The 15,896-nt window shown below is 37.5% G+C and overlaps 1 protein-coding gene across 3 annotated transcripts in view; it reads right to left on the minus strand.

The window, feature by feature from the left end:
- PRUNE1 (prune exopolyphosphatase 1) overlaps nt 1-15,896 on the minus strand; it is a 34,587-nt gene that overhangs the window by 8,991 nt on the left and 9,700 nt on the right. For all 3 annotated transcript variants that reach the window (XM_037826036.1, XM_037826035.1, XM_037826037.1), the window contains one exon: nt 15,613-15,707. In XM_037826036.1, coding sequence (XP_037681964.1) covers nt 15,613-15,707 — 95 coding nt within the window. The remainder of the gene's footprint in view (nt 1-15,612; nt 15,708-15,896) is intronic.

Consider the following 15,896-nt stretch of genomic DNA (forward strand, 5'->3'; position numbering starts at 1 on the left):
AGACTCACTCCCCCACTCACCAAAAAGGCTAAGCAGGGGAGAACTGGCTTGTGGAGAACAGGTGGCTCGTGGACGCCACCTGCTGGTTAGTTAGAGAAAGTGTACTCCACGAAGCTGTAGATCTGATAAATTAGAGATAAGGACTTCAATAGGTCTACAAACCCTAAAAGAACCCTATCAAGTTCAGCAAATGCCACGAGGCCAAAAACAACAGAAAATTATAAAGCATATGAAAAAACCAGACGATATGGATAACCCAAGCCCAAGCACCCAAATCAAAAGACCAGAAGACACACAGCACCTAGAGCAGCTACTCAAAGAACTAAAGATGAACAATGAGACCACAGTACGGGATATAAAGGAAATCAAGAAGACTCTAGAAGAGCATAAAGAAGACATTGCAAGACTAAATAAAAAAATGGATGACCTTATGGAAATTAAAGAAACTGTTGACCAAATTAAAAAGACTCTGGACACTCATAGTACAAGACTAGAGGAAGCTGAACAACGAATCAGTGACCTGGAAGATGACAGAATGGAAAATGAAAGCATAAAAGAAAGAATGGGGAAAAAAATTGAAAAAATCGAAATGGACCTCAGGGATATGATAGATAATATGAAACGTCCAAATATAAGACTCATTGGTGTCCCAGAAGGGGAAGAAAAGGGTAAAGGTTTAGGAAGAGTATTCAAAGAAATTGTTGGGGAAAACATCCCAAATCTTCTAAACAACATAAATACACAAATCATAAATGCTCAGCGAACTCCAAATAGAATAAATCCAAATAAACCCACTCCGAGACATATACTGATCACACTGTCAAACACAGAAGAGAAGGATCAAGTTCTGAAAGCAGCAAGAGAAAAGCAATTCACCACATACAAAGGAAACAGCATAAGACTAAGTAGTGACTACTCAGCAGCCACCATGGAGGTGAGAAGGCAGTGGCACGATATATTTAAAATTCTGAGTGAGAAAAATTTCCAGCCAAGAATACTTTATCCAGCAAAGCTCTCCTTCAAATTTGAGGGAGAGCTTAAATTTTTCACAGACAAACAAATGCAGAGAGAATTTGCTAACAAGAGACCTGCCCTACTGGAGATACTCAAGGGAGCCCTACAGACAGAGAAACAAAGAAAGGACAGAGAGACTTGGAGAAAGGTTCAGTACTAAAGAGATTCGGTATGGATACAATAAAGGATATTAATAGAGAGAGGGAAAAATATGGCAAACATAAACCAAAGGATAAGATGGCCGATTCAAGAAATGCCTTCACGGTTATAACGTTGAATGTAAATGGATTAAACTCCCCAATTAAAAGATATAGATTCGCAGAATGGATCAAAAAAAATGAACCATCAATATGTTGCATACAAGAGACTCATCTTAGACACAGGGACACAAAGAAACTGAAAGTGAAAGGATGGAAAAAAATATTTCATGCAAGCTACAGCCAAAAGAAAGCAGGTGTAGCAAATATTAATCTCAGATAAAATAGACTTCAAATGCAGGGATGTTTTGAGAGACAAAGAAGGCCACTACATACTAATAAAAGGGGCAATTCAGCAAGAAGAAATAACAATCGTAAATGTCTATGCACCCAATCAAGGTGCCACAAAATACATGAGAGAAACACTGGCAAAACTAAAGGAAGCAATTGATGTTTCCACAATAATTGTGGGAGACTTCAACACATCACTCTCTCCTATAGATAGATCAACCGGACAGAAGATCAATAAGGAAATTGAAAACCTAAACAAGCTGATAAATGAATTAGATTTAACAGACATATACAGGACATTACATCCCAAATCACCAGGATACACATACTTTTCTAGTGCTCACGGAACTTTCTCCAGAATAGATCATATGCTGGGACATAAAACAAGCCTCAATAAATTTAAAAAGATTGAAATTATTCAAAGCACATTCTCTGACCACAATGGAATACAATTAGAAGTCAATAACCATCAGAGACTTAGAAAATTCACAAATACCTGGAGGTTAAACAACACACTCCTAAACAATCAGTGGGTTAAAGAAGAAATAGCAAGAGAAATTGCTAAATATATAGAGACGAATGAAAATGAGAACACAACATACCAAAACCTATGGGATGCAGCAAAAGCAGTGCTAAGGGGGAAATTTATAGCACTAAACGCATATATTAAAAAGGAAGAAAGAGCCAAAATCAAAGAACTAACGGATCAACTGAAGAAGCTAGAAAATGAACAGCAAACCAATCCTAAACCAAGTACAAGAAAAGAAATAACAAGGATTAAAGCAGAAATAAATGACATAGAGAACAAAAAAACAATAGAAAGGATAAATATCACCAAAAGTTGGTTCTTTGAGAAGATCAACAAGATTGACAAGCCCCTAGCTAGACTGACAAAATCAAAAAGAGAGAAGACACATATAAACAAAATAATGAATGAAAAAGGTGACATAACTGCAGATCCTGAAGAAATTAAAAAAATTATAAGAGGATATTATGAACAACTGTATGGCAACAAACTGGACAATGTAGAAGAAATGGACAATTTCCTGGAAACATATGAACAACCTAGACTGACCAGAGAAGAAATAGAAGACCTCAACCAATCCATCACAAGCAAAGAGATCCAATCAGTCATCAAAAATCTTCCCACAAATAAATGCCCAGGGCCAGATGGCTTCACAGGGAAATTCTACCAAACTTTCCAGAAAGAACTGACACCAATCTTACTCAAACTCTTTCAAAACATTGAAGAAAAGGGAACACTACCTAACTCATTTTATGAAGCTAACATCAATCTAATACCAAAACCAGGCAAAGATGCTACAAAAAAGGAAAACTACCGGCCAATCTCCCTAATGAATATAGATGCAAAAATCCTCAACAAAATACTTGCAAATCGAATCCAAAGACACATTAAAAAAATCATACACCATGACCAAGTGGGGTTCATTCCAGGCATGCAAGGATGGTTCAACATAAGAAAAACAATCAATGTATTACAACACATTAAAAACTCGAAAGGGAAAAATCAATTGATCATCTCAACAGATGCTGAAAAAGCATTTGACAAAATCCAACATCCCTTTTTGATAAAAACACTTCAAAAGGTAGGAATTGAAGGAAACTTCCTCAACATGATAAAGAGCATATATGAAAAACCCACAGCCAGCATAGTACTCAACGGTGAGAGACTGAAAGCCTTCCCTCTAAGATCAGGAACAAGACAAGGATGCCCGCTGTCACCACTGTTATTCAACATTGTGCTGGAAGTGCTAGCTAGGGTAATCCGGCAAGACAAAGAAATAAAAGGCATCCAAATTGGAAAAGAAGAAGTAAAACTGTCATTGTTTCCAGATGATATGATCTTATATCTAGAAAACCCTGAGAAATCGACGATACAGCTACTAGAGCTAATAAACAAATTTAGCAAAGTAGCGGGATACAAGATTAATGCACATAAGTCAGTAATGTTTCTATATGCTAGAAATGAACAAACTGAAGAGACACTCAAGAAAAAGATACCATTTTCAATAGCAACTAAAAAAATCAAGTACCTAGGAATAAACTTAACCAAAGATGTAAAAGACCTATACAAAGAAAACTACATAACTCTACTAAAAGAAATAGAAGGGGACCTTAAAAGATGGAAAAATATTCCATGTTCATGGATAGGAAGGCTAAATGTCATTAAGATGTCAATTCTACCCAAACTCATCTACAGATTCAATGCAATCCCAATCAAAATTCCAACAACCTACTTTGCAGACTTGGAAAAGCTAGTTATCAAATTTATTTGGAAAGGGAAGATGCCTCGAATTGCTAAAGACACTCTAAAAAAGAAAAACGAAGTGGGAGGACTTACACTCCCTGACTTTGAAGCTTATTATAAAGCCACAGTGGCCAAAACAGCATGGTACTGGCACAAAGATAGACATATAGATCAATGGAATCGAATTGAGAATTCAGAGATAGACCCTCAGATCTATGGCCGACTCATCTTTGATAAGGCCCCCAAAGTCACTGAACTGAGTCATAATGGTCTTTTCAACAAATGGGGCTGGGAGAGTTGGATATCCATATCCAAAAGAATGAAAGAAGACCCCTACCTCACCCCCTACACAAAAATTAACTCAAAATGGACCAAAGATCTCAATATAAAAGAAAGTACCATAAAACTCCTAGAAGATAATGTAGGAAAACATCTTCAAGACCTTGTATTAGGAGGCCACTTCCTAGACTTTACACCCAAAGCACAAGCAACAAAAGAGAAAATAGATAAACGGGAACTCCTCAAGCTTAGAAGTTTCTGCACCTCAAAGGAATTTCTCAAAAAGGTAAAGAGGCAGCCAACTCAATGGGAAAAAATTTTTGGAAACCATGTATCTGACAAAAGACTGATATCTTGCATATACAAAGAAATCCTACAACTCAATGACAATAGTACAGACAGCCCAATTATAAAATGGGCAAAAGATATGAAAAGACAGTTCTCTGAAGAGGAAATACAAATGGCCAAGAAACACATGAAAAAATGTTCAGCTTCACTAGCTATTAGAGAGATGCAAATTAAAACCACAATGAGATACCATCTAACACCGGTTAGAATGGCTGCCATTAAACAAACAGGAAACTACAAATGCTGGAGGGGATGTGGAGAAATTGGAACTCTTATTCATTGTTGGTGGGACTGTATAATGGTTCAGCCACTCTGGAAGTCAGTCTGGCAGTTCCTTAGAAAACTAGATATAGAGCTACCATTCGATCCAGCGATTGCACTTCTCGGTATATACCCGGAAGATTGGAAAGCAGTGACATGAACAGATATCTGCACGCCAATGTTCATAGCAGCATTATTCACAATTGCCAAGAGATGGAAACAACCCAAATGTCCTTCAACAGATGAGTGGATAAATAAAATGTGGTATATACACACGATGGAATACTACGCGGCAGTAAGAAGGAACGATCTGGTGAAACATATGACAACATGGATGAACCTTGAAGACATAATGCTGAGCGAAATAAGCCAGGCACAAAAAGAGAAATATTATATGCTACCACTAATGTGAACTTTGAAAAATGTAAAACAAATGGTTTATAATGTAGAATGTAGGGGAACTAGCAGTAGAGAGCAATTAAGGAAGGGGGAACAATAATCCAAGAAGAACAGATAAGCTATTTAACGTTCTGGGGACGCCCAGAAATGACTATGGTCTGTTAATTTCTGATGGATGTAGTAGGAACAAGTTCACTGAAATGTTGCTATATTATGTAACTTTCTTGGGGTAAAGTAGGAACATGTTGGAAGTTAAGCAGTTATCTTAGGTTAGTTGTCTTTTTCTTACTCCCTTGCTATGGTCTCTTTGAAATGTTCTTTTATTGTATGTTTGTTTTCTTTTTAACTTTTTTTTTCATACAGTTGATTTGAAAAAAGAAGGGAAAGTTAAAAAAAAAAAAAGAAAAGAAAAAAGACAAACAAGGAAAAAAAAAAAAAAAGATGTAGTGCCCCCTTGAGGAGCCTGTGGACAATGCAGGGGTATTCGCCTACCCCACCTCCATGGTTGCTAACATGACCACAGACATAGGGGACTGGTGGTTTGATGGGTTGAGCCCTCTACCATAAGTTTTACCCTTGGGAAGACGGTTGCTTCAAAGGAGAGGCTAGGCGTCCCTGTATTTGTGCCTAAGAGTCTCCTCCTGAATGCCTCTTTGTTGCTCAGATGTGGCCCTCTCTCTCTGGCTAAGCCAACTTGAAAGGTGAAATCACTGCCCTCCCCCCTACGTGGGATCAGACACCCAGGGAAGTGAATCTCCCTGGCAACGTGGAATATGACTCCCGGGGAGGAATGTAGACCCGGCATCGTGGGATGGAGAACATCTTCTTGACCAAAAGGGGGATGTGAAAGGAAATGAAATAAGCTTCAGTGGCAGAGAGATTCCAAAACGAGCCGAGAGATCACTCTGGTGGGCACTCTTACGCACACTTTAGACAACCTTTTTTAGGTTCTAAAGAATTGGGGTAGCTGGTGGTGGATACCTGAAACTATTAAACTACAACCCAGAACCCATGAATCTCGAAGACAGTTGTATAAAAATGTAGCTTATGAGGGGTGACAGTGGGATTGGGAATGCCATAAGGACCAAACTCCACTTTGTCTAGTTTATGGATGGATGTGTAGAAAAGTAGGGGAAGCAAACAAACAGACAAAGGTACCTAGTGTTCTTTTTTACTTCAATTGCTCTTTTTCACTCTAATTATTATTCTTGTTATTTTTGTGTGTGTGCTAATGAAGGTGTCAGGGATTGATTTAGGTGATGAATGTACAACTATGTAATGGTACTGTAAACAATCGAAAGTACAATTTGTTTTGTATGACTCCGTGGTATGTGAATATATCTCAATAAAATGATGATTAAAAAAAAAAAAAAAAAAAAAAAGAATAGGTAGAAGGAAAGAACTGAAATGGTGGCACTGTAACCCACAGCATCCTTTGGAATTTGCTCTATAGCTACTTGTTAAATTGTAATTTGAAAGTTATATCTTTGTGTATATATATGTTCTATTTCACAACAAGGAAATGATTGAAACTATGGTACTACAACTCATAACAACTTTGGAAATTTCCTATGTATCTACTTGTTAAGGCATACCTTGAAACTCTGAAAGATATCACCTTTTTGTACACTTGTTATATTTCCTAATAAGGAAATAACTGAAACTGTGGAATTGTAACCTATAATATTTTTTGAAATTTACTACTTGTTAAATTTCACTCCGAAAGCTATTGCCTTTATGTATATATGCTGTATTCAACAATAAAACATGATTACAAAAAAAAAAAAAAAAAAAAAAAAAAAAAAATCATACACCATGACCAAGTGGGGTTCATTCCAGGCATGCAAGGATGGTTCAACATAAGAAAAACAATCAATGTATTACAACACATTAAAAACTCGAAAGGGAAAAATCAATTGATCATCTCAACAGATGCTGAAAAAGCATTTGACAAAATCCAACATCCCTTTTTGATAAAAACACTTCAAAAGGTAGGAATTGAAGGAAACTTCCTCAACATGATAAAGAGCATATATGAAAAACCCACAGCCAGCATAGTACTCAACGGTGAGAGACTGAAAGCCTTCCCTCTAAGATCAGGAACAAGACAAGGATGCCCGCTGTCACCACTGTTATTCAACATTGTGCTGGAAGTGCTAGCCAGGGTAATCTGGCAAGACAAAGAAATAAAAGGCATCCAAATTGGAAAAGAAGAAGTAAAACTGTCATTGTTTCCAGATGATATGATCTTATATCTAGAAAACCCTGAGAAATCGACGATACAGCTACTAGAGCTAATAAACAAATTTAGCAAAGTAGCGGGATACAAGATTAATGCACATAAGTCAGTAATGTTTCTATATGCTAGAAATGAACAAACTGAAGAGACACTCAAGAAAAAGATACCATTTTCAATAGCAACTAAAAAAATCAAGTACCTAGGAATAAACTTAACCAAAGATGTAAAAGACCTATACAAAGAAAACTACATAACTCTACTAAAAGAAATAGAAGGGGACCTTAAAAGATGGAAAAATATTCCATGTTCATGGATAGGAAGGCTAAATGTCATTAAGATGTCAATTCTACCCAAACTCATCTACAGATTCAATGCAATCCCAATCAAAATTCCAACAACCTACTTTGCAGACTTGGAAAAGCTAGTTATCAAATTTATTTGGAAAGGGAAGATGCCTCGAATTGCTAAAGACACTCTAAAAAAGAAAAACGAAGTGGGAGGACTTACACTCCCTGACTTTGAAGCTTATTATAAAGCCACAGTGGCCAAAACAGCATGGTACTGGCACAAAGATAGACATATAGATCAATGGAATCGAATTGAGAATTCAGAGATAGACCCTCAGATCTATGGCCGACTCATCTTTGATAAGGCCCCCAAAGTCACTGAACTGAGTCATAATGGTCTTTTCAACAAATGGGGCTGGGAGAGTTGGATATCCATATCCAAAAGAATGAAAGAAGACCCCTACCTCACCCCCTACACAAAAATTAACTCAAAATGGACCAAAGATCTCAATATAAAAGAAAGTACCATAAAACTCCTAGAAGATAATGTAGGAAAACATCTTCAAGACCTTGTATTAGGAGGCCACTTCCTAGACTTTACACCCAAAGCACAAGCAACAAAAGAGAAAATAGATAAATGGGAACTCCTCAAGCTTAGAAGTTTCTGCACCTCAAAGGAATTTCTCAAAAAGGTAAAGAGGCAGCCAACTCAATGGGAAAAAATTTTTGGAAACCATGTATCTGACAAAAGACTGATATCTTGCATATACAAAGAAATCCTACAACTCAATGACAATAGTACAGACAGCCCATTTTATAATTGGGCAAAAGATATGAAAAGACAGTTCTCTGAAGAGGAAATACAAATGGCCAAGAAACACATGAAAAAATGTTCAGCTTCACTAGCTATTAGAGAGATGCAAATTAAAACCACAATGAGATACCATCTAACACCGGTTAGAATGGCTGCCATTAAACAAACAGGAAACTACAAATGCTGGAGGGGATGTGGAGAAATTGGAACTCTTATTCATTGTTGGTGGGACTGTATAATGGTTCAGCCACTCTGGAAGTCAGTCTGGCAGTTCCTTAGAAAACTAGATATAGAGCTACCATTCGATCCAGCGATTGCACTTCTCGGTATATACCCGGAAGATCGGAAAGCAGTGACACGAACAGATATCTGCACGCCAATGTTCATAGCAGCATTATTCACAATTGCCAAGAGATGGAAACAACCCAAATGTCCTTCAACAGATGAGTGGATAAATAAAATGTGGTATATACACACGATGGAATACTACGCGGCAGTAAGAAGGAACGATCTCGTGAAACATATGACAACATGGATGAACGTTGAAGACATAATGCTGAGTGAAATAAGGCACAAAAAGAGAAATATTATATGCTACCACTAATGTGAACTTTGAAAAATGTAAAACAAATGGTTTATAATGTAGAATGTAGGGGAACTAGCAGTAGAGAGCAATTAAGGAAGGGGGAACAATAATCCAAGAAGAACAGATAAGCTATTTAATGTTCTGGGGATGCCCAGAAATGACTATGGTCTGTTAAATTCTGATGGATATAGTAGGAACAAGTTCACTGAAATGTTGCTATATTAGGTAACTTTCTTGGGGTAAAGTAGGAACATGTTGGAAGTTAAGCAGTTATCTTAGGTTAGTTGTCTTTTTCTTACTCCCTTGTTATGGTCTCTTTGAAATGTTCTTTTATTGTATGTTTGTTTTCTTTTTAACTTTTTTTTTCATACAGTTGATTTAAAAAAGAAGGGAAAGTTAAAAAAAAAAAAAAGAAAGAAAGAAAAACAAGGAAAAAAAAAAAAGATGTAGTGCCCCCTTGAGGAGCCTGTGGAGAGTGCAGGGGTATTCGCCTAACCCACCTCCATGGTTGCTAACATGACCACAGACATAGGGGACTGGTGGTTTGATGGGTTGAGCCCTCTACCATAAGTTTTACCCTTGGGAAGACGGTTGCTGCAAAGGAGAGGCTAGGCCTCCCTATATTTGTGCCTAAGAGTCTCCTCCTGAATGCCTCTTTGTTGCTCAGATGTGGCCGTCTCTCTCTGGCTAAGCCAACTTGAAAGGTGAAATCACTGCCCTCCCCCCTGCATGGGATCAGACACCCAGGGGAGTGAATCTCCCTGGCAACGTAGAATATGACTCCCGGGGAGGAATGTAGACCCGGCATCGTGGGACGGAGAACATCTTCTTGACCAAAAGGGGGATGTGAAAGAAATGAAATAAGCTTCAGTGGCAGAGAGATTCCAAAACAAGCTGAGAGGTCACTCTGGAGGGCACTCTTACGCACACTTTAGACAACCCTTTTTAGGTTCTAAAGAATTGGGGTAGCTGGTGGTAGATACCTGAAACTATCAAACTACAACCCAGAACCCATGAATCTTGAAGACAGTTGTATAAAAATGTAGCTTATGAGGGGTGACAATGGGATTGGGAAAGCCATAAGGACCACACTCCACTTTGTCTAGTTTATGGATGGATGAGTAGAAAAATAGGGGAAGGAAACAAACAGACAAAGGTATCCAGTGTTCTTTTTTACTTCAATTGCTCTTTTTCACTCTAATTATTATTCTTGTTATTTTGTGTGTGTGCTAATGAAGGTGTCAGGGATTGATTTAGGTAATGAATGTACAACTATGTAATGGTACTGTAAACAATCGAAAGTACGATTTGTTTTGTATGACTGCGTGGTATGTGAATATATCTCAATAAAATGATGATTAAAAAAAAAATTTATATGGAAGGGTAAGGGGCCCCAAATAACTAAAAACATCTTGAAAAAGAAGTTGAAGGACACTCATTTCCCATTTTTAACACTTATTAATAAGCTTCAGTAGTCAAAACAGCATGGTACAGGCACAAGGACAGACATAAAGACCAACGGAATCAAACTGAGGGCTCAGGAATAGACCTTCACATCTATGGCCAACTGATTTTTGACAAGGTTGCCAAGTCCACTCAATCTCAGCAAGTAGGTCTGGGAAAACTGAATTTCCATATGCAAAAAAAGGAAGGAGAAATGCAGAAATTATGTGCCCCATTCTTGGGTTTGAAGCTGACAGACATGCTTTTATTTTATCATCACTCTTAACTCCTTTGGCACTGAATTGAGCAGAGAGGACTGGGAGTCCCTTTACCCAACCTGTGGCAAGCTCTATCCTGAGAGATTGCACCTTTGGCCCAAGCAGAAGACTTTGAACAGATGAAGAGAGCAGTGGATCTTTATGGAGTATACAAGCCTCTTTGAGGCCATAGTTGATGGCAATGAGGAAAAGACGTTGGAGGATGTGTTTTATGAGCATGAGGTACAAATGAACATGATGGCATTCAACAATCAATTCCACTATGGCATGTTTTATGCATACATAAAGCTGAAGGAATAAGAAATGAGAAATACTGTATGGAGAAAAGAATGCATTTTACAGAAATATTGAACTAAATTCAACAATTACATTCCAATTTTATAACCCAACTGGGAGGTCCCAAAGGCAGAAAATCACAAATGTTAAAAGCAAGTTATATTTAGGAAATTACCTCCTTCCCCTTATATACACATTAAAATGATGATAATAATAATAATAATAATAATATTAAAGCAAGTTACAGAGGAAAATAAAAGAAATTGTGTTTTATTATTTCGGTTAAACAAAAGTAAACCAGACCGATATTGAGGACAGCATTTTGAATGAATTATGCCAGAAATGAAAAGACAAACCTAATAATGCCTTACTGATATGGACTAACTGTAATGTGCAAACTCTGAGAATTGAATCTTAGAGCACAGCTTATCAGGGGAACACTTACTGTAATGGTCCCTAGATTGTAAGCTCTTACAGCATTCACATCTATTCCTGAGTTGTAATGGTTATCTTTAAATTCCAAGATGCTGAGCTCCTTGTGTATAACCTGGTCAGTCTCCGGAACTTTGGGTATCTGTGTGACACCTGAGACTCAGAGCTAGAGCTCGGCATCTGTGAATGTCAGGATTACCCCATTCAGCAACTGTTAAGCTGAAAGAGTTCAGACTTCAATTAGAGATACAAATGAAGTGGATCTGGTTAGGACTAAGGCAAATCAGGCCAAAGGGTAAAGGATGATACTGATGTGTTTTAAAACTTAAACCTCTGTGTGAGACCAAGGGAAGAGATGTTCATTTGGTGCAGGATCTGTATTTTCTGTAGCACACTAAATAATTTAACTTGTATGGTCAGTTTATTCAAACACCATAATTACATGGAACTATGAATAGGAAGTGAGATCTGGTAGGTTTGTACAGGTTAGGGTGAAATCCCGATATATACCAAAGTAATTTTAGCAGAGAATAAAAATATATTTGCAGGGCCCCCCTGAGGAACCAGGGGAAAATGCAGAAATGTTGTACTTCCCAACCTAGGTTATTACTGATACTCTCACAAACATAGAAGACTAACAATTTAGGAGGATGAGCCCTCAATCTTGGGATTTGCCCTTATAAAGCTTGTTACTGCAAAGGAGAGTCTAAGACTACTTATAATTGTGCCTAAGAGTCTCCCCCTGAGAACCTCTTTGTTGCTCAGATGTGCCCACCTCCTCTCTCTAAGCCCACACAGCAGTGAACTCACTGCCCTCCCTGCTACATGGGACTTGATTCCCAGGAATGGAAATCTCCCTGGCAATGTGGGACGTGACTCCCAGGGATGAGCCTGGACTTGGCATGGTGGGACTGAGAAAATCTTCTTGACCAAAATGGGGAAGAGAAATGAAAGTTTCAGGGGCTGAGAGATTTCAAATGGAGTCAAGAGGTCACTCTGGAGGGCATTCTTATATGCTATATAGATATCCCTCTTTAGTTTCTAGTGTATTGGAATAACTAGAAGGAAATACCCGAAAGTGTCAAACTGCAACCCAACAAACTTGATTCCTGAATGTGATTGCATAACTATGTAGCTTACGCGGTGTGACTACGTGACTGTGAAAACCTGGTGGGTCACACTCCCTTTATCCAGTGTATGGACAGATGAGTTGAAAAATGGGGACAAAACCTAAATGAAAAATAGGGTGGGATTGGGGGGACGGAATGTTTTAAGTGTTCTTATTTTACTTTTATTTCTTTTGGAATAAGGAAAATGTTCAAAAATTCATTCTGGTGATGAATGCACAACTATATGATGGTAGTGTGAATAACTGACTGTACACTGTAGATGATTATACGGTATGTGAATATATCTCAATAAAACTGTATTTAAAAAAAAACAGGCTGCACATTCATAATTTGCAGACCCATTGGAAACACAGTAAACAAAGCATTTCTTTTTTTCCAGCAGCCTAAAATCTTGTTTCCTCATTTATATCTCATTGTTTACTGTGTCTTAGACATTAATTTTAATTATTCCTATTATACTTTTCCTATTCTTGTTTGGTTGTGCTAAAAATTAGATCTACTGAACGTATTTTACTCTTTAAAAAAAAAAACAAAAAAAACTCATGCCATATAGAAAAATTAACTCAAAATGGATCCAAGACCTAAATATAAGAATAAGGACTATAATGGGGTGGGATGGGGGGATGACTTGGGTGTTCTTTTTTCACTTTTATTTTTTATTCTTGTTCTGGTTCTTTCTGATGTAAGGAAAATGTTCAGAGATAGATTGTGGTGATGAACGCATAATTATGTTATCATACTGTGGACAGTGGATTGTATACCATGGATGATTGTATGGTGTGCAAATGTATTTCAATAATACTGAATTTAATTTAAAAAAAAAAAGAATAAGGACTATAAAACTCCTAGAAGAAAACATAGGGAAGCATCTTCAGGACCTTGTGCTAGGCAATGGTTTCTTAGACTTTACACCAAAAGCACAAGCATCAAAAGAAAAATAAAAAAATAAATGGGACCTCATCAAAATTAAAAACTTTCATCCATCAAAGGACTTCATCATTAAAGTAAAAAAGCAACCTACAGAAAGAGAGAAAATTATTTGGAAATGATGTATCAGATAAGGGTTACTATTCAGAATATATAGAGAAATCCTACAATTCAACAAAAAACAAACAAGCCAATTAAAAAACAGGCAAAAGACTTAACCGACATTTCTCCAGAAAAGACAGACAAATGCCCAAAAGTACGTGAAAAGATGCTCAACATCATTAGCCATTAGGGAAATGTAAATCAAAACCACAATGAGATACCAGTTCATATCCACTAGTATGGCTACTATTTAAAAAAGAAAAAAAGGAAAATAAGTGTTGGAGAGGATTAGGAGAAATAGGAACACTAGTTCATGGTTGGTGGGATTGTAAAATGGCGCAACCACTGTGGAAAAGAGTTTGGTAGTTTCTCAGAAAGTCAAGTATAGAATTACCATATGACCCAGCAATCCCACTTCTAGATATATATGAAAAGAACTGAAAGCAGGGACTTGAACAGGTACTTGCACACCGATGTTCACAGCAGGATTATTCACAATTGCCGAAAGACGGAAGCAACCTAAGTGACCATCGACAGATGAATGGATAAGGAAAATGTGGTAAATATATACAATGGAAGATCATTACACCAAGAAAAGGAATGAAGTTCTGATACATGTAACAACATGGATGAACCCTAAAGATATCATGCTGTGTGAAATAAGCCAGATACAAAAGGACAAATATTGTATGATCTCAGTAACACTAAATCATTTAGAATAAGCAAATTCCTAGTCAGAAACTAGAATATAGTTTACCAGGGATCATAGCGGCAGAGGGGAATCGGGAGTTATTGCCTAATTGGGACAGAATGGGGTGATGGAAAAGTTTTAGTACTGATGTTGGTGACGGTAACACAACATTGTGAACATAATTAACAACACTGAATTATATATTTGAATGTGGTTAAAAAGGAAAATTTTCAATTATATATGTTACTAAAATAAAAGTTTTCAAAAAGAATATAGGACTGTATAATACAAAGTGTGAAACTTTATATAAACAATGGACCACACTTAATAGTACAATTATAATAATATTCTTTCATCAACTGCAGTAAAGGTACCACACTAATTCAAAGTATTGTAATGGGGGCTGGGGAGTATGGGAACTCTGTATTTTCTGCATGATTTTTCTATAAACCTACAACTTCTCTAATAGAAAAAAAAGTTTTTTTAAACCATCATTATCAAAGTAATATTCATTTACACTTTCAACAAAATTTACTGAGCATCCACTATGTGCCCAGCACTGTCAAAGGTGCTGGAGATACAGCAGAAACAAAAGAAACAGGAATCCTGCTCTGGTGGAGCTGATAAACTAGTAGAGGGACACAGACAACAAACAAGGAAACCATGAAACTGGATAATTTCAGTGTTTAGTGCTAGGATGAAAACAAAACAAGCTAACTGCTAGAGATTTTTGAGCACAGGGGACAAGACTTCAGTTATTGTGGTCAGGAAAAGCCTATCAAAATTGGAGACAACTGAGCTGAGACCTGAATGATAAGGAGGAACCAGTTTTGCAAAGACAAAGGCAACTGCAAAGGCACTGAGTTGGGGATGAGCTTAGTGGTTCAAGAAACAGAAAGAAGGCTACTATGGCTTCAGTATTGTGAGTAGGAGTGGAATGAGCTGAAGTCAGAAAGACTATGGCCAGATCAAGTAGGGACCCGTAAACCAGGGTAAGGCATTTAGATTTCAACAGGATTGCAATAAAAAGGCAATGAAAGGAGGGAGCTGATATGTTCTAATTTACATCTTAAAAAGATCACTCTGTCTGCTGCGGGAAGAACTGTTTGTAGGGGTACAAAAGTGGAGGCAGGGAAACTAGTATGGAGGCTATTACAGGTGAGAGATGATGGACTGTGGTGGTTACAGCAGAGATGGAGAAAAGCAGACATACAGGTATATTTTGGATGTGAGCCAGCAGGCCTGTTTAATAGATTAGGTATAACTGGGTATAATTTAGAGTAGAAGACAAGGTTACATACACAACTAGAGGTTTTCTCTTCCCATCCATGCCCACATCTTGCAATTACCTCCAAATCCATATATATTGCACTAATGGCCACCTTGGTGCCTTGTCTGTAGATGGTTTTCTGGTCCTTTCTCAGCATCTGCTCGGTGGTCAGTCCTAGAAAACGGATGTGAGACTAGGGGTCAACAGGAGAGCCTAGGGTCCGAGACCAGGAAGCTGAGGACACCAAGATGGATCAAGGAAAAAGAAAAACACAGCATCTCTTTGGGACAATGAAGAGGGGAGATAACTGAAAATGCAACTATAAAATCAAAAATGTCTTTAAATTACTGGGTCACAATAGTT

The sequence above is a fragment of the Choloepus didactylus genome, chromosome 2 (genome assembly GCF_015220235.1).
Source record: "Choloepus didactylus isolate mChoDid1 chromosome 2, mChoDid1.pri, whole genome shotgun sequence".
In the NCBI taxonomy this organism is placed as follows: Eukaryota; Metazoa; Chordata; class Mammalia; order Pilosa; family Megalonychidae; genus Choloepus; species Choloepus didactylus.